Source organism: Ranitomeya variabilis, chromosome 6 (assembly GCF_051348905.1).
Source record: "Ranitomeya variabilis isolate aRanVar5 chromosome 6, aRanVar5.hap1, whole genome shotgun sequence".
Classification (NCBI taxonomy): Eukaryota; Metazoa; Chordata; class Amphibia; order Anura; family Dendrobatidae; genus Ranitomeya; species Ranitomeya variabilis.
This window is the reverse complement of record NC_135237.1, coordinates 501,064,704-501,081,606: the sequence shown is the minus strand read 5'-3', so window position 1 is coordinate 501,081,606 and position 16,903 is coordinate 501,064,704. Positions and strand designations below refer to the sequence as shown.

Below are 16,903 nucleotides of genomic sequence, written 5' to 3'. Positions count from 1 at the left end.
TCGCTGCCTTTATTTTTTTGCATTATGCATTGGAGCAATATAGATTGTGAACGTGAACTCACACAACAAACCAAACTGCTCCAATCTTCATTAACTTATAAAGTTAGACTCCTGACCCTCTAATATATGTTAGTTGGGTGGTGTGGATTTCATTTTACTTCTTGTTTGCATCATATTTTGTTTTCTGTAGACCACCTTCACTGTATACTTACCCCACCCATGTCACCCTGCACTTTTCTCTGTGCTTATTCCCAGAGTTAAAGTGACTGTTATCATTGATACAGCTGTAGCGTGAATCTGGGCACACACGAGCAGCCCTCCGTGGCGGGTATAGGTGCCAGTCTGTGAGCCACTGTCCTTGGCACTAAAAGCCAGGAGCTGGTAATTAGTAGGATCATCTTTGGCATGTGCTGCTGTGTTCTCTCTGACTGGCAAAGCTGTTCTCGTAAGCGATCAGAAAATGAATCAGCGGAGTTAATTATTTGTAAATGACATAGTACTTTGCCCACAGACTCCTGGTATGTGTGTGTGATTCATACCAGTTCAATGACACCAGTTGCTTTGCTTTAATGAGAATCTGACAGTAAGACCAACCCTCCTTAGCGTCTACATAGGGATGTGGGTCATAGGAAGCTGACTAAAATCATACCTTGATATCTGCGATCCAGTGTCTCATTACAGAGAAACCCGCCTTTTCCTAGTATTCAGATGTACCCTATTCACTTACAATAATCTCTGGAGGCAAATTCTCAGGAAGATCTACTTCCCACCCATAGATCTTAACAGCTCATTTCCATATTAAGAAAAATGCAGATTTCTCTGGAATAAGAGATCAGATCACAGATATCAAAGTATTATTTTATTCAGCTTGCTATGACCTACATGCCCATATAGACGGCTTAGGAGGGTTCATCCTACTGACAGATGCCCTCTAAAGGAGCTTTTCTTGTCTATTTGTCGTATAGATACCCAAACATACCACATGGGCAGCATTGTTGCTTTGCAGCGCTGGGGTCCTGGGATCAAATCCTTCTAAGAACAACATCTACAAGGAGTTTGTATGTTCTCACCGTGTTTGGGTGGGTTTCCTCCGGGTTCTCCGATTTCCTCCAACACTTCAAAGACCATACTGATAGGGAATGTAGATGGTGAGCCCCAATGGGGACAGCCATGATAATGTGTGTAAAGCGCTGTGGAATTACGGTATTGGTGCTATATAAGAAAGAGTAAAATAAAAAATAAAGGCATTTAAGGCATCCATGTCTGGAAAAGTAGAGCTACAGGGTAGTCTCAAGGGCAATGCTACCTAGGAAAAAAATGTGTAAAATACTTCTGCTCTTTCTAGTATTACCATGTAAGTCACTGAGCTTAGAAACATAGTTTAGGCTGTGTATCGGCTACACTAGGGTCATTCGCTTGTCTGGAGGAGAGCGCTGTTATTGGGAATCAATACAGAAGTACATTAAGCTATATAGACCCGCACGTATGCCAGGATGGCTGCTGAACGCCGGGATGGCTGCTGAATGCTGTGTCCGCTTTTGGATGTTGTGAATCCATCCATCCATACTTGGTGGTCTTTGTCTCTAGTGCCTGCAATGTGTGTACATTTGAAACTTCCTTCAAGAATAGTCATCTGGCCACCATGATAAATGGCACATACAGTACAGACCACAAGTTTGGACACACCTTCTCATTTACAGATTTTTCTGTATTTTCATGACTATGAAAATTGTACATTCACACTGAAGGCATCAAAACTATGAATTAAAAGGTGGCTACTTTGAAGAACCAAGAATATAAGACATAATTTCAGTTGTTTCACACTTTTTTGTTAAGTATATAATTCCACATGTGTTAATTCATAGTCATTCTCTTCACCAATGGGTGGCCCAGCACAAGAGCCCAACTAACCCAAGATGTATAGAACATACAGTACAGACCAAAAGTTTGGACACACCTTCTCATTTAAAGATTTTTCTGTATTTTCATGACTATGAAAATTGTACATTCACACTGAAGGCATCAAAACTATGAATTAACACATGTGGAATTATATACTTAACAAAAAAGTGAAACAACTGAAATTATGTCTTATATTCTAGGTTCTTCAAAGTAGCCACCTTTTAATTCATAGTTTTGATGCCTTCAGTGTGAATGTACAATTTTCATAGTCGTGAAAATACAGAAAAATCTTTAAATGAGAAGGTGTGTCCAAACTTTTGGTCTGTACTGTATGTTCTATACGTCTTGGGTTAGTTGGGCTCTTGTGCTGGGCCACCCATGGGTGAAGAGAATGAGGGTCTCTCCTTCCTCTTTCCCCAGCATATGCTGACTCTTGTGTATGGTTGTGTTTTTTGTTTTTTACAGCAATTGACAGAACAATGTATGTGCGAAAATATTCTATTGCGGAAAAGTCTAAGGCTATGTTCACACGTTGCGTTTTTGCTGCGTTTTTTTCTGCAGGCAGAAGCTGCTTGCAAAAAAGCAGCATGTTTCTTCTGCATGCTGATAAAGTAGGGTCCCTCCCCCCCCCCCCCCCCCCAAAAAAAAAAAAAAAAAAAGAATCATGATGCAACTTTGTGAAGGTTTTTGCTGTATTTTTTTACTTCCTCATTGCTTTCTATGGGTGAAAAAATGCAGAAAGAAGTGACATGCTGCAGTTTGCAAAAAAGCAGCAGTTTTCCAAATAAGTCAGAAAAAGTCTATCAGATTTCTGAAATCTCATGGCTTTTGCTGGTACTTCAAAACGCAGCTTAAAATTTGCATAAAAAAGCAGCAAAAATGCAACATGTGAACATAGCCTGTAGACTTCTACTGTTCTCTCAGGCTGTCAATAAGTATCTGCAGATGAGCACTGACATTTCTTTATTGATTTTAAACCACCAACACAATTCCTAGACTCGATGGATTTTAGTAATGTAAAGGGACATCACATGTTTGGCATCCGGCTTATCTCGTTCCCATGATCCCATCAGTGAGCGATCGTTAAATGGCGATTGTCCAACTGCTCTCCCCCATAGACCTGCACAATGGTAAGTAAGCCACCGCCGGACGTGTCCTGGAGAAGCAAAGGGATCAGACCTTGTAATTTAACACGCCGGAGCCTTGTCTCGCTCAACATCCGAAGAGTTGGGGGTCTCCAATACACATTAAATTGTCTCCGGTCTGGCTGACTTTAAAGGGGTTGTCCCAACTCTGTACAGGTGATCACTTGCTGATAGTTGGGAGGTCCTTTAACCAGGAGCCACACCAATCCTGAGAATGGGACTGCTAGATCCATCAGAGTACAGCACTTGGCCATCTCTGGACAGGCGGAACTCGACTAAACAGCCTTTTATGTGCCTATGAGGCTGTTGCGTTTCGGTCAGGAGACTCACAACCGATTTTGATTATCGTGGCCTGTACCCGGACTGTATTTCACAGATGTCTGAATTTCACGTTTATTTAAAAGTAACCTGTCACCAATTTTCTGTCCTACCAACTAAAAATACCATTTTATTCAGTGTCGGCTATGCATTCCCTAAATACTTATGTAACTCCGACTTCCCCATATATCACCCATAAAACCCTTTCTATTTCTCCAGCGATGTATGCTAATAGGGGCCGTCCGGGCCAATGGGCATGACTTTCGGTTCACTCCACCCCTCTCCTCAGCTGCTGCACGCAGTCCTTGACGTGGATGACGCAGATCGCTGTGAGATATCGCTCCTGCGCAGTCAAATGGTTTCTCTCACATGCGCACTTATGCTTTTTCACTTCGCTTGCAGTTGGGCAAAGCATACTGCGCACAGGCGAGAAACCATTTGACTGCGCAGGCGCAATACCTCAGCGATCTGCGTCGTCCACGTCAAGGACTGCGTGCAGCAGCCGAGGAGAGGGGCGGAGTGAACCGAAGCCACCCCCATCAGACCAGACAGACCCTATTAGCATACGTGGTGGGAGTCAGGGGGGGGTTACATAAGTATTTAGGGAATGCATAGCCGACCCTGAATAAAATATTTTTAGCTGGTAGGACAGAAAATTGGTGACAGGTTCCCTTTAAGCAACATTGGTGCAGGTAAATGGAAAATACCCTCCAGTATTTAATCTAGGCTGACCTTCAGTAAGAGAAAGTCTAGAAGGAGGTTTTCCTTTTCACAAAACCGTTTTTATATTCTGTCTCCAAAAAATAACACAAACCAAATGTTGGTCATGAATTGTAATCAGGTTTGTTTGCTCTGGTTTTTTTTCTCTAATTATTTCAGTTCTGCGGTTACCAGCCGCGCCATGTCGATTCCTGGCAGCATGTTTGCTTTACTTTAATTAAATTTCGCCGTGTCTTCTGCTGCCGACTGCCGGATTATTCTGCTCAAAATACAAAGAGCCGAGCCAGCATCTCATTAATGTGGATCCCAAAGTCCTCACCATGGGGCGGCTGAGACGTCGGCAAAAAACAAGTGGGTTACGCTTAAAAACGGCAAAAAAGAATATGTATTGTCACTTTTTTTTACATATCAATTAAATTTGTTCAGTAACATAATTTTTGCAATAATTTCAGTGAAGATAAGTCACACTCGAACATATGTGCGCTAAATAGAGAGTGGGAGCCAAGATTTTTTGAGATTGGTGGGGTATATGGATTTTATCTCATGCTTGATGTTCTTGGAACTTCTGTAGGGTAAGTTCACACTAGGTGTTTTATTTTTTATGCAAATATTCAGCTGTGTCTCATAGTACCAGCAAAGTCTACAAGATTTCAAAAATCTCCTGCACACCGCTTGATTTTTTTTTTCCAGGATCTTTTTAATTTTTTTGCACAGTAAAGCATATCACTTATTTCATGTTATTTTTTTGTGTTTTTTTTTGTTTTTTTTTTGTTTGTTTGTTTTTTCAGCATTTTTCATCCATTGACAAGAATAGGTGGTGAAAAATCTGCCGATATCACGTTTTGCTGCTTTTTTTTTTTTTTGTGCCAAAACCTAATTCTGTAGAATAGGATTTCTTTTCTTTTGCCTGAAACTTTATCAGCATGCACAAGAGACAAATCTAGAATGCCAAAACCGCAGGAAGAAACACATTTATTTTTTTTTTTACAGCTTCTTTCCTGCCAAGAAATCAGGTTTTGGCTTGGAGAAAAAAAAAAGCGCTGAAAAAAAACATCTAGTGTGAACTCTGTCAGGTTTCTTCTGGTAAGCAAGTGTTGACCAACTGTGGCCCTGGGATAGAACGGTCAGGTTAATATAATTGTTCTGTCGGCAGACAGCTGGGACTACACATCTGACGTGTCATGCGAAAAAATCATTAGCAGCTTGTGTGAGGCCTATTTTACAGTTCTGGCTACTTGAAGCCGATGTCTGGGGTGTCGTGTGTGACTTGTGGCCGCTGTAGCCCTACTCTATGGCCTGGATATTGTCAGCAGTACAAATCTTGGTTACATAATTCAATATCCCGCGGGAATGAGCTTGATGAATTTTCTGCCGGTGTAAGTAGTCTCCGCCACTAAATGTGGTTTTCCGTAATTTATTATTAAATTCCTACATTGCAGTATTGTATGACGTACTGTAAAAAAACGGTCTCAAAGTTACTTGTAAGATTATTGTTAATCCGGAAGAGTGATTCCAGTGCAGGACTCTGCAGTTTATCTGCGCTGTCCTCACCTACCCTGGGTCCACCGGTGCATTTCTGTGGCGGTGCCGGTGTACCCTTAACGACGACAGGGGAGGAAAAGTATAATAGAAACATGCCACCACTTCTGTAGTTCTCACCCACTCCTGGTTTTGGCTTACAAATACTGAGGTAAAATACTGACCAAATAATGACCGCGTGAACATGGCCTTAAAATAAATGGTTAAAATTGCAATGTGCTTGTAAAAAACCCCAGCATTAGCAATTTCTCATGTTAAAAATCTTCTCAGCTCTTAAGAATGGAGGGATTTTTAATTCTTTGCTGACCACCTTTGCCATCTTATAAGTGGTGGCTGGTTTCCTAGGCAAGGGCTATGCGCTTGCAAGTTGTTAGTTTTTCAGCCTGCAAGTGCAGTTTTGAAGCTAGCTATACCCAGCAGCCTGTTTGTTCCCTGGCAGTCCTCCGATACTGTAGAGGCAAAACTGCCTCTGCTCGCAACAACATGGGAGAACGCACTGTTTAGGCCAGCAGTGCCACCGTGGTCTGAACTGTGAATCTTCAGGAGCACACCATCCCCAGGCAAACAGGAAGCCGGGAGGTTGAGGAGCAGTGGGCTCCTGAGAAGATTAGAACAACCCCTTAATAAAAGGGCAGAAAGTCCATATCGAGGCAATTCAGTAACTGAGAGGAATCCGGCCATCTTGGCTTCTCCCAAGTTAACAGGTTCATCATCCGTCTGATGTTCCCCGATAAAATAAAATGTCTATTAATCCAGCATTGTGGTATCAAAAGATCTTTATTTGAACGTTACCAGCAGGGCTGTGGAGTCGGTAAGCCAAACCCCCGACTCTTGACTCCATTTCCGTGACACCGACTCTACCAAAATGGACTCCGACTCCACAGCTCTGGTTGCCGGACATTTGCCATAAATGTTTTTTTTTTTTTACCTGGTGTAAATGGTGCTGTTCTCCTGGATCTGGTGTTTCTTCTTTTGTTCCTGCACCTCTTGAATTCTGAGATAAGCCCCATCTTCTGTGTATATAAATTTGGTATTTTTAGACAACTGGGCATAGTCCTCAACCATTCTCCATCTACGACCTTTTGAGGACCACACTCCTTTGGTTAAAAAGACTACATTTGTGTACAATGAAGGGGAGGCCATATCTCAGAAGAGGAGAGGCCACAGGAACAAAAGAAAACTGCGCCAGATTCAGGAGAACAGTGGCATTTACAGCAAGTAAAAAAAAATATATGCAAATTTATGGCAAGTGTCAGGTCTTCACCACATAGGACATCTGCTGCTGATAATAATAATAATAATAATTTTTATTTATATAGCGCCAACATATTGAGGTCCGTGCACTACTATAAGGGGCTCACAAGGAGATATTCCAGTCAGTGATCACCTAAACACTAAATAGATGGGGGTCCCACCACTGATCAATCCTGGTCACACGTTTCCCTCACGAAAGGGGACTGGTGTGACATTGAGATACTTAATGTAGGCCTACTGCACAACAACTGTACCTTGGAAGTATTAGGCTTCTTTCACACTTCCGTCGGTACGGGGCAGTCACAAAGCGTCGGCGCAACGTACCGACGGACAACGTGGGCAGCGGACGCAGTGTTTCAACGCGTCCGCTGCCCATAGTAAACTCCCAGGGAGGAGGGGGTGGAGTTACGGCCGGGCATGCGCAGTTTAAAATGCAGGACCCGACGTACGAAAAAACGTTCCCTTGAACGCTTTTTCGCTACTACGGTCCGCAAATACCGACGCATCCAGTGCACGACAGACGCGATGTGTGGCCATACGTCACGATCCGTCGGCAATACAAGTCTATGGGAAAAAACGCATCCTGCGGGCACATTTGCAGGATACGTTTTTTTCCCAAAACGACGCATTGTGATGGATCTAAAAAAGACGGAAGTGTGAAAGTAGCCTAAGTGTTCCCTTGGTAACCAGACAAGGCATTGTTCCATTTCAGGTTTGATGAGCAAAGCAGAGTGTTCCGATCCGTTGCTGTGGGCAACAGTGACTCACTTGGAGCGAGTGCTGAAAAGTTGTGCACTGTATGACAATGTGAACAATGAGGAGGCTGCGGTGCTCATCAGCTCCTTGAAACGGCCAAGAGTCAGACCCTACCACCGATCTGATATTGACGACATCTATTATGAATCTTATTCAGATCCCAGAAAAACCCTTTAATATTGTCTGAGAACTAAAACGAGCTGTAATTTCAAAGTTTGTTTGTTTTCCTATTTTTATTTATTTATTTTTTTTTTTTAGATTACCGATCTTTCCTTACCCAACTACCTTGCGGCATCTTCCATCGGCCTGTTCCCAACCCAGCTGTTGAACTCTTACTTGGGGACAACGTTGCGTACGATGGAGGACGTCATTGCAGAACAAAGTGTCAGTGGATACTTTATATTCAGCCTACAGGTAATGTTCCACCTTCACTTGGAGCACAAGCATTTAGGAAAGGGTCGATTAATGGAGTTGATCGTTTTCCTATGTACCGTAATTTGTTTTCATTTAAAAAAAAATTAAGATCATTAAAAAGTTTAATTTTGCGGCAACCAGCTTGGCTTTAATAAAGGGAGTGTGTCAGTCCAAATTGCCAGTATAATCTAAAACCTGGAGCCTTGTAGGGAGATATAGCCCTATAAAAATCACACCTGTAGTCTTCTGATTGCCTACGTTCAGCTCAAACTGGACTTTATTTTAATATGCTAGTTCGGATGATGGGTGCACCCTTGGTATCGCCCCGGCACCATTTCACCCACTTGGTTTGCATGCCCCTGCCTCCCTCACTGGCGACTGCCAGCACTGACTTGCCTGAGCTTTCTTGGCAGTCAGTGCAGGGAGGTGGCAATGTGCAATAGTAGTGGGCTGAGCTTCTTGGCTACACCGAGGGTGCCCATGCACCCTACCAAGCATATATGAGTTAAGTTCAGCTTCTGAAGAATGGGGGCAGAGTTTTGAGCTCTTTTATAGGGACTGTCAACTACGAGGCTGTGTGCTTAGTTTGGGTTCACATACTCCCTTTTAAAGGGTTTTTACCATCCTATAAAATAATGGCTGAATGATTGCTAAATAGCAAGTAGTTTAAGTTACTAATATCGTCTTAATAATGCCCGTGCCCAAATCTGCAGTTCGCTGCTGTGCTACTAGTCCTTTGTTTGGCACTTGTGTTTCCTAAGTTGACAGGGCAGTAAGTGATGGGGCTGGTGGACTTACTATTTCAATAGTGAGCCCGATACCCTTCTCGATATAGCGGAGGTTAGCTTACCTATTAAAACACTACGCCATTTTTTTATGATTTTTATGTCACCCCTATTAATGCATGTTCCCTTCCTGTAGTAATAAGCAGTTGCTGCCATCTAATTTTTCCGTTGCCGCTCCGCCATCTTGTTACCTCAGCTCTTGACATTGGAAAGTGTCCTCCTGTCCACCCGGCAAACACCGCAGTTATCTGGCGGGACACAATTAGCAGAAGAGGATCAGAGCAGTGGTTGTCGGGTGGACAGGAGGACACTTCCTAATGTAAACAGTCCAGGTGAGCCTGAGCGAGGCTCTGACGTACATTGAGCGCTTGTGACCATTAGCTGTGACCTGCAGTCAGTCAAGAGCTGAGGTAACAAGATGGCGGAGCGGCAACGGAAAAGGTGGCATACATTTTAGTGTAGGCAGGGAACACAAAAAACGCCGGAGTGGTGCCTGTTATGACGGAAAGATACCAAAAGAAGCAATGCCATTGGCCATGTTTCAATTGCCTACATCTCGCTCTTTGAGTGCTGAAGTATGCTGAAGCAATGAAGACTGAAGCAGCTTATAACCGACTCTCTTCTCAGCATCAACTGTGGACCCAACCTGTTGAAGTAGGTTAGTTCTGTGTCGTTAAAGACCTCACTGCAGATATGGGATCTGCACTAGTGATCCATCAGCAACGAAATGTTGGGGGTTACAGGGAACATAGAGGAAAAACACTATGCTGATGAAGAACAGCCAAAACTAAAGAAAATACCAGAAAACATGACCTAGCCCAGATTTCCTTTTTTGAGAAGACCCTTTTCTCACTGTAGCTGTAATCTGATACCTCAGTGAGCTACCAAGAGAGAAGGATTTGAGCTGTATTTCAGAGTGCATAAGGAGTTCAGGAGGCAGGGGAAGAGAAGTGGCTCTTAAAGGGAACCTGTCACCCCCAAAATCGATGGTGAGGTAAGCTCACTGTCATCGGGCTTATCTACAGCATTCTGTAATGCTGTAGATAAGCTGCCAATGTTACCTGAAAGAGGAGAAAAAGACATTAGATTATACTCGCCCAGGGGCGGTCCCGCTCCGATGGGCGTCTCAGGTCCGGTACAGCGCCTCCCATCTTCATTCCATGACGTCCTCTTCTGGTCTTCACGCCGCGGCGCAGGCGTACGTTGTCTTCCCTGTTGAGGGCAGAGCAAAGTACTGAGGTGCGTAGGCGCCGGAAAGGTCAGAGAGGCCTGGCGCCTGCGCACTGCCGTACTTTGCTCTGCCCTCAACAGGGCAGCGCCGGAGCCGCAGCGTGAAGACCAGAAGAGGACGTCATGGAATTAAGATAGGAGGCGCCGGAGCGGACCTGAGACACCCATTTGACCGGACCACAGCGGGACCGCCCCTGGGTGAGTATAATCTAACCTCTTTTTCTCATCTTTCAGGATACATCGGGGGCTTATCTACAGCATTACAGAACGCTGTAGATAAGCCCCTGATGACGGTGAGCTTACCTCACCATCGATTTTGGGGGTGACAGGTTCCCTTTAAGTGGAGAAAGAAGCAGATTTCTCCAATAAGTCAAATTAGAAAGTTTCTTATATTTGCTTTTAGCATTGATTTATGCAAAGTTTGTTGAAATGACCCTGACAATTATTTTTTTTCCTTCTCCCCTTCCTCCACAGATTGTAATAAGCATTGCTCTTATGTTTTATGTTGTACACCGGGCCCAAGTTGAACTGAACGCAGCTATCCTGGCTTGTGAAATGGAGCTGAAGTCGTCTCTGAAAGGCGGTCAGCTCAACGGTGCCAGCTCTGTTTTCTGCAGCAAAAGGACCTTGTTATCTGTGGGTGGGATCAACATCGTATGATTTCTGCTCTAGTCGTGTAGCCTTCATTATTGCCAATATTCCAATGACTTTCCATTTGTGGATGGAAGACTTGGGCTCCACCGGAAGTTTCCCGCGGTTTCCTATGCCAGGATGCCCATCAGGATCTCATTCACTTCTTGTGTGTGCGCCATGGCATATGCAAAGCACTTTTCCTGCACAGCTCTTAAGAACAATCGTCATGGCATATTTATTTATTAAAGCTCACGACTATTTCATACACAAATGACAAAGAAAACGTGTATAAAATGCTAAATTGTGATTTCATGTTTTCTTTTTGCATTTATAGCGTTGTTAGAGGATCACCGCACCTAAACTACAGGTGAAGTCGTAGAAAACAAAAATAGCTGCCGAAATCTGTATCTATAAGTCACAGTCAAGTTAAAGGGAAGGGGCATCTCCAGCATTACTTTATATTGTGCCAATTCATCTTAAATGAAAAATTAACTTTTTCCAAATCGTATTAGTTAAAAAATCAATACGAACCGTTTTGTGTTTACAGCTGTGTCTCCAAGGCAACAGACTACAAAGAAACCTCATGTAGTCTGATCGTATAGACACTTTCCCTTTGCGAATTAGGGATGGATGAATGGCAGTATGGCTACAGGATAAGGAGTTTGTTGGTAGACGGTTACCATGGTGACACATTACTTTGCATAGTTGCTGTTGGATCAAAACAAAAGGAAATTTCTTAATTAAAGACACATTTTTTGTTTTTTTTGTGATGCATTTGGACAATACAAAAGAAATGTTGCTAAAGGGGTTGTCTGGCTGAAATAAAACTGTTCCTAGGGTATTTGATATGTAAAAAAAACCCACAACTTGGTCAAGTCCACCCACCTGGATCCAGCACAGGCGACACAGTGGTCTGCACAGAGATGAGACGCGGTGATGACATCATTCCACCAGACGCCTGACCGCTGCAGCCTGTAATTGGCCAGATGATGATGCGCTGCTCCGTCACCTGACTACTGCAGCCAATCACTGACCATTGCCGACTGATCGGTGACATCGCAGCTTCCTGCCTCTGCGTAGACCATGGATGGGCCTGCGCTGGGTCCAGGTGGGTATGGATAGGTTTCATATAAATTAATTTTATCTACCTTTATTTTGCCACTCCACCCCTTTAAGATGGACCTTCTTTTTCTGCCTGAGGACAAAATTATATTGACCACAGTAGATGCTTGGTCAGCTACATGTAGTTTTGGGGACCTTTTCCAAACATGTTTATGAATGTTTTAGGTGACTTTCATATAAAATATTTCTGTATTAGACTTGCTAGCTCTTTAATAATTGCCTGGATAGTGTTTAATAACCACAGGACCATTTTTATTGTCCGAGAGACTTCAGAAGTACACCCCCTACAAAGTGCTCTTAAACCAGTTGTATATTGTTACCAGTTTGAGTTCCTTAGACACAACTGGAGGTTTTCTTTTGGTTTGTTGCGGGTTAAAGCCATGTTCACGTCAAGGGCTAGATCTACCGACAGTCATCGTTTTCCTAAAAGAGATGGTAGTACTTACAGCAGCAGTGTTCAGCCAATAAATATGCTAGGGATTGTGCCAGCTGATGGCATTACTTATGTGGGCATGAAAATACCCTATTGTCGGCAGCACATTCCCCCCCCTGTGGAATTAGAAATGTGCTGCCGACAGTAATGCAAAGTGAATAAGGACAAACGATTGTCCGAGCGCCGATCAACTTATGTATTTTGCCCATGTGAAAGAGCCATAATGCGCATCCTCAGAAAATTGGCTAATATTTTAAATCGTGATTTTATGTTAAATATATATTTTTCAAATTTTTTTTATGTTTTTAATTTCCGTTTTCCGTATCTTTATTAACAAATAAAACCAACAAAAAACAGAAATCCTGCAATTTTTTTTTTTCACGCGCCACTAAGTCTTTGGTTGGAGTCACACTTTCTGTTTCAGCAAACTCATTATCGTTACAGACGGGATTTAGTGATGAGCGAACGTGCTGGGATGAAGCGTTATCTGAGCATGCTCGGGTGGTAGCAGAGTGTCTTCGGCGTGCTCAAATAATATGTTCGAGTCCCCGCGGCTGCATGTCTTGCAGCAGTTCGAGAGCCACAATACATGCATGGATTGCCTCACAAACAGGTCCCTGCATGTGTTGCGGCTGTCGAGCAGCCCCGAGGCACGTTGCCGCGGGGACTCAAACATATTATTTGGGCACTCTGTTAGCACCCGAGCATGCTCAGATAACACCTTATGGACTCTAATGCACCTTAGGATTCTAATGAAAAGTAGAACACCTCTACACACAGTAGATGACACAGGCTCCACCATTCACAATAGGTGACGGTCACAGCTCACCTCCCACTCCCTTCCCAATGACCTTTGCCTAAATCAGAACATGCCCAAAAAATACCGTATTTTTTGGATTATAAGATGCACTTTTTTCCTGAAAATATTTGTATTTGGGGGCAAAATGGGGGTGCGTCTTATAATGCGGAAATACCTTGCCGGCCGCGGTGGAGCAGGGTCTCTGCAGGAGGAGGCAAGAGAGGAGCATTGCCACAGGCAGGGACGAAGGAGTGTTCAGATGTGCGCTGCTGCTGGTGTTCGGTGGTGTAGGAGCTCCACCGACATTTTGTGAAAGCCCAGAGCCCCCGCACTTACATGGTTTACTATGCGGTGGACTCCGTGAAAATGGCTGTCGGGGGCGGCGCATGCGCAGAAGGAGATCTCTGCACCAAGATCTCGGGAGATGACATCTCAGCGCTAAGATCTCCATCTGTGCATGCGCCGCCCCAGGCAGCCATTTTCCCGGAGTCCACCGCATTTTTTTTCCCATTTTTCTCCTCAAAATTGGTTCTGTTTTTTATAATCCGGTGCGTCTTATAAACCGCAAAATACAGTACTTCTGTCGAATTGAATGAGTCAGAGCTAGTCCAATGCACAGGAAGTTTTAGTGTAGTAGTAGTAGTAGGCTTGTTGGCAAGTGTGACAATTGCAAGATGTCTGCTTTTTGTTTGTTTTTAATTTTTGTTTTTAGATTTATAGAACTGTTAAAAAAAAAAAAAAAAAAAATTTAAAAAGAATTGAAAATCATAAAACCTGATTAAAACAATCGGTCTTTTTGTGTGAGACCTTCCCTTTATGGCCATACGCACATTGCTGTGTGTCCGTATGGGATTATTACTCGTCTGTTATTATTTCAGGGCGCGATTAAACTTTAGGTATTTCTGGCCCTCTTGACTATTTTTCAGACTTGACGTCTTCTCGTTGTGTCGGACTTTCTGATACATAAGACTCTAAACAATTCACTTACTCTATGGTACATGGCAATATGTATGTAATGTAAAAATCATTTTTTATTCTATTTTTGTAGGTGTAGTTGTAAGGGTATCGCCTACTTACTCATATGGTACATCGACAATACATGTCTAGAAATCTATGGGGATGGTAAGATCTCCAGATCTTTAAATGCTGGACTGTCTGCAGCACGGACTATTGAGTGGCCTTCAAATTTTTATGCTTATTTATTTTTATTTTTACTTGTAATATAAGCTTTAAGATGGTACAAGTATAGCCATTGCTTGGATTTTTTTTGTATTTGAAGCTTGCATTTGTTGCTTAAGCACAGCGGCGGTAGAAGTTATCGACGAGCATTATTTTATTTTTTAGGTTGTATAAATTGACTTTCTTCACAAACTGACCGCCTTTATTGTGTGCAGGGCACAAGTGCTCTTAGACTTATACATTGCTGTACTGTGTCTGGTCCAATTCCTTTGCACATTTATTCCATTTTGAAGGTAAGACGCGTGATCAATTTGTTTTTCGAGATGGTAAAACTGACCCCCTTTTTTACTCAGGACTTTTGAAATGTGAATTTTCGTCTGAGTTATTACAGTTCAGCTATGGAATAATAAATGACAATTTAACAGATGTGTCGAGTGAATCTGTGAAAATCTGATTTATTTTTTTTGGAACTGAAAAAATAAATCTGTTCTGAATTTTTCAATGCTGTGAATATATGTAGCCGTGTCCCAGTTTGGGATCTAGGTTTTTAAGGAATCTTTAGTAAGGTAATTTAATAGTGGATCTGAAACTAAGATAAATAGTTTTTTTATTTCTTCATATATCTGAAAAATGTCTATTTTTGGCAGTTTTGGGTCACATTCTCATGTTATCTACAGCAGGAGTCAGTTGTAATATACTTCTGAACTTCAGCTGTGTGTTCTGGGGTTGGAGCTCAGATCCCAGCACATTAATCCCTCAGATGCCACTGTCAACAGTGACAGTGACATATAAGGAGGTTGACAGAAGGAGATAGCTCCCTCAGGCGGCCCATCGGCAACTCTGCAACTCAACTGTGGCATGCCGATAGGTTGCTATTGGAACTGGAGGCCTAAGGCCGGGGTCAGACTTGCGAGTGCAATGCAAGAAACTCACACATCAATACCCGGTACTTGGGACTGGAGCAGTCAGCTACATAGAAGTACATGCAGCCGCACACTCCGATCCCAAGTGCCGGGTATTGATGAGGGAGACTCACGCGAGTTTCTCGCATTGAACTCACAAGTGTGACCCTGGCCTAAGATAACCTCTGGTCCGTCAGACGGCTCAGCCGGAGGCAGGGTCTAACAGACTACCTGTCTAGGCAAACTGACTAGCTGGATATATACTGCACTACATTAGTACAGCAGTGTTTTATCAAAGGATCGAATGTTAGTCTGCTTGTTGGACTAATGAATATTGTTGAAAAAAAAAAAGTTTGTAGGTGTAAAAAAAAAAAGAAATTAAAACAAAAAAAAATAATCCCACATTTAGTGCTAAAAATTGTTTATTCATGATATAAAGGCCACATATTCGGATGCACTACGTTAACATTCTGTAGTATACAACAATATAATTTACCCCCCATGGTGAACGCCATTAAATAAAATTATGAAAAGCAATGCCAGAATTGCTGGGTTTTTTTTTTTTCATCTTGCCTCACAAAAAAAATAAAATAAAACAATGATGATCTTAAAACGATATTAATTAATACAGCTCATTACTCAAAATTCAAGCCATCATACAGCTTGGAAAAGTGAAAAGAACTTATTGCCTTCAGAATAGTAAAAAAAAAATATATAATCGTTGATTTTCTTATGTAAAAGTAATAAAATATAAATTGGGTGTCACCATAATTGTATTCATTGGCTGAATAGTTAACAAGTCACTTATATTGAAGGTTTTTATATTTTTAAAAAAGAAAAATAACTAAAAATTCCAGACTTTTTTTTTTTTTTGGTTCATTCCTCCTTTTTAAAAAATTAAAAAAAGTGTTCGAAAAGTCTTATATGCCACACAATCGTACCAGTCAAAACTACAGCTTGTCTTAAAAAAAAAAAAAAAAAAAAGTCCCTGTACAGCTCGACCTATGAAATTATCAAAAAGTTATGGGTAACAATATGGCCACAAGAAATAAAAGTCTAGAATTGCTGTTTTTTGTTTTTATTCAGTTTTTTTTGTCCAAAAGAGTATATTAAAATGAAATCGGAGAGTCGTATGTGCCACAAAATGGGATCACTGAAAACCACAGCTTCGGCTTTGCTTTCTTCCACCTTACCAGAGCGGTTCATCTTGGCAAACGAAGAATAGGAAGGACCCGTCCATAGTAGCGACACAGCGGGTAAGTTAAATTGCTTTTCCAACTGGAAGCAGCAAAGCCGATTCCAGGCAGCGACCTGCACCTTGGTGAATATGGTGAAAGCGGTCATTAAATATTGGAGACAAATGTGTTTAAGGTGCAACTTATGAAGAGTAAATGACAAATGTGGAATGTCTTTACTTGTAATGTGGTTCGGAGTAGTAAAAGACCACTTAGAGCTCATTCACAAGTCAGTTTTTCTCGTGAGAGTTCTATGCGTATTTTTCGAACCTTTTAGAGTCTATGGAGCTGTTCATATGTCGGTGTATTTTTGCTGGCTGAGTGGTCCCCACAAAATCATGTAGACTTGTCCAACTTTGATCGAATCTCCTCTCAATCCCGCCAATGCAAATCTGTGAGGCCGTGAAAAAAAAAAAATAAATCAGACCGCTCTGATGCTACCTGTGTGCTGTCCTTTATTCATGGACTGTGTATTTTTAGAATGTTGGAAAAACTCCATTGGTTTTTATCTGACAAAAAACTGATGGAACACTGACC

General features: G+C 42.2%; 1 protein-coding gene across 1 annotated transcript in view; it reads left to right on the top strand.

Moving 5' to 3' along the window:
* TMEM64 (transmembrane protein 64) overlaps positions 1 to 12,583 on the top strand; it is a 31,260-nt gene extending 18,677 nt beyond the window's left edge. The window contains exons 2-3 of the mRNA XM_077270808.1: positions 7,893 to 8,048; positions 10,538 to 12,583. Coding sequence (XP_077126923.1) covers positions 7,893 to 8,048; positions 10,538 to 10,723 — 342 coding nt within the window. The 3' untranslated portion in view covers positions 10,724 to 12,583. The remainder of the gene's footprint in view (positions 1 to 7,892; positions 8,049 to 10,537) is intronic.
* Positions 12,584 to 16,903: the final 4,320 nt, after the last annotated feature.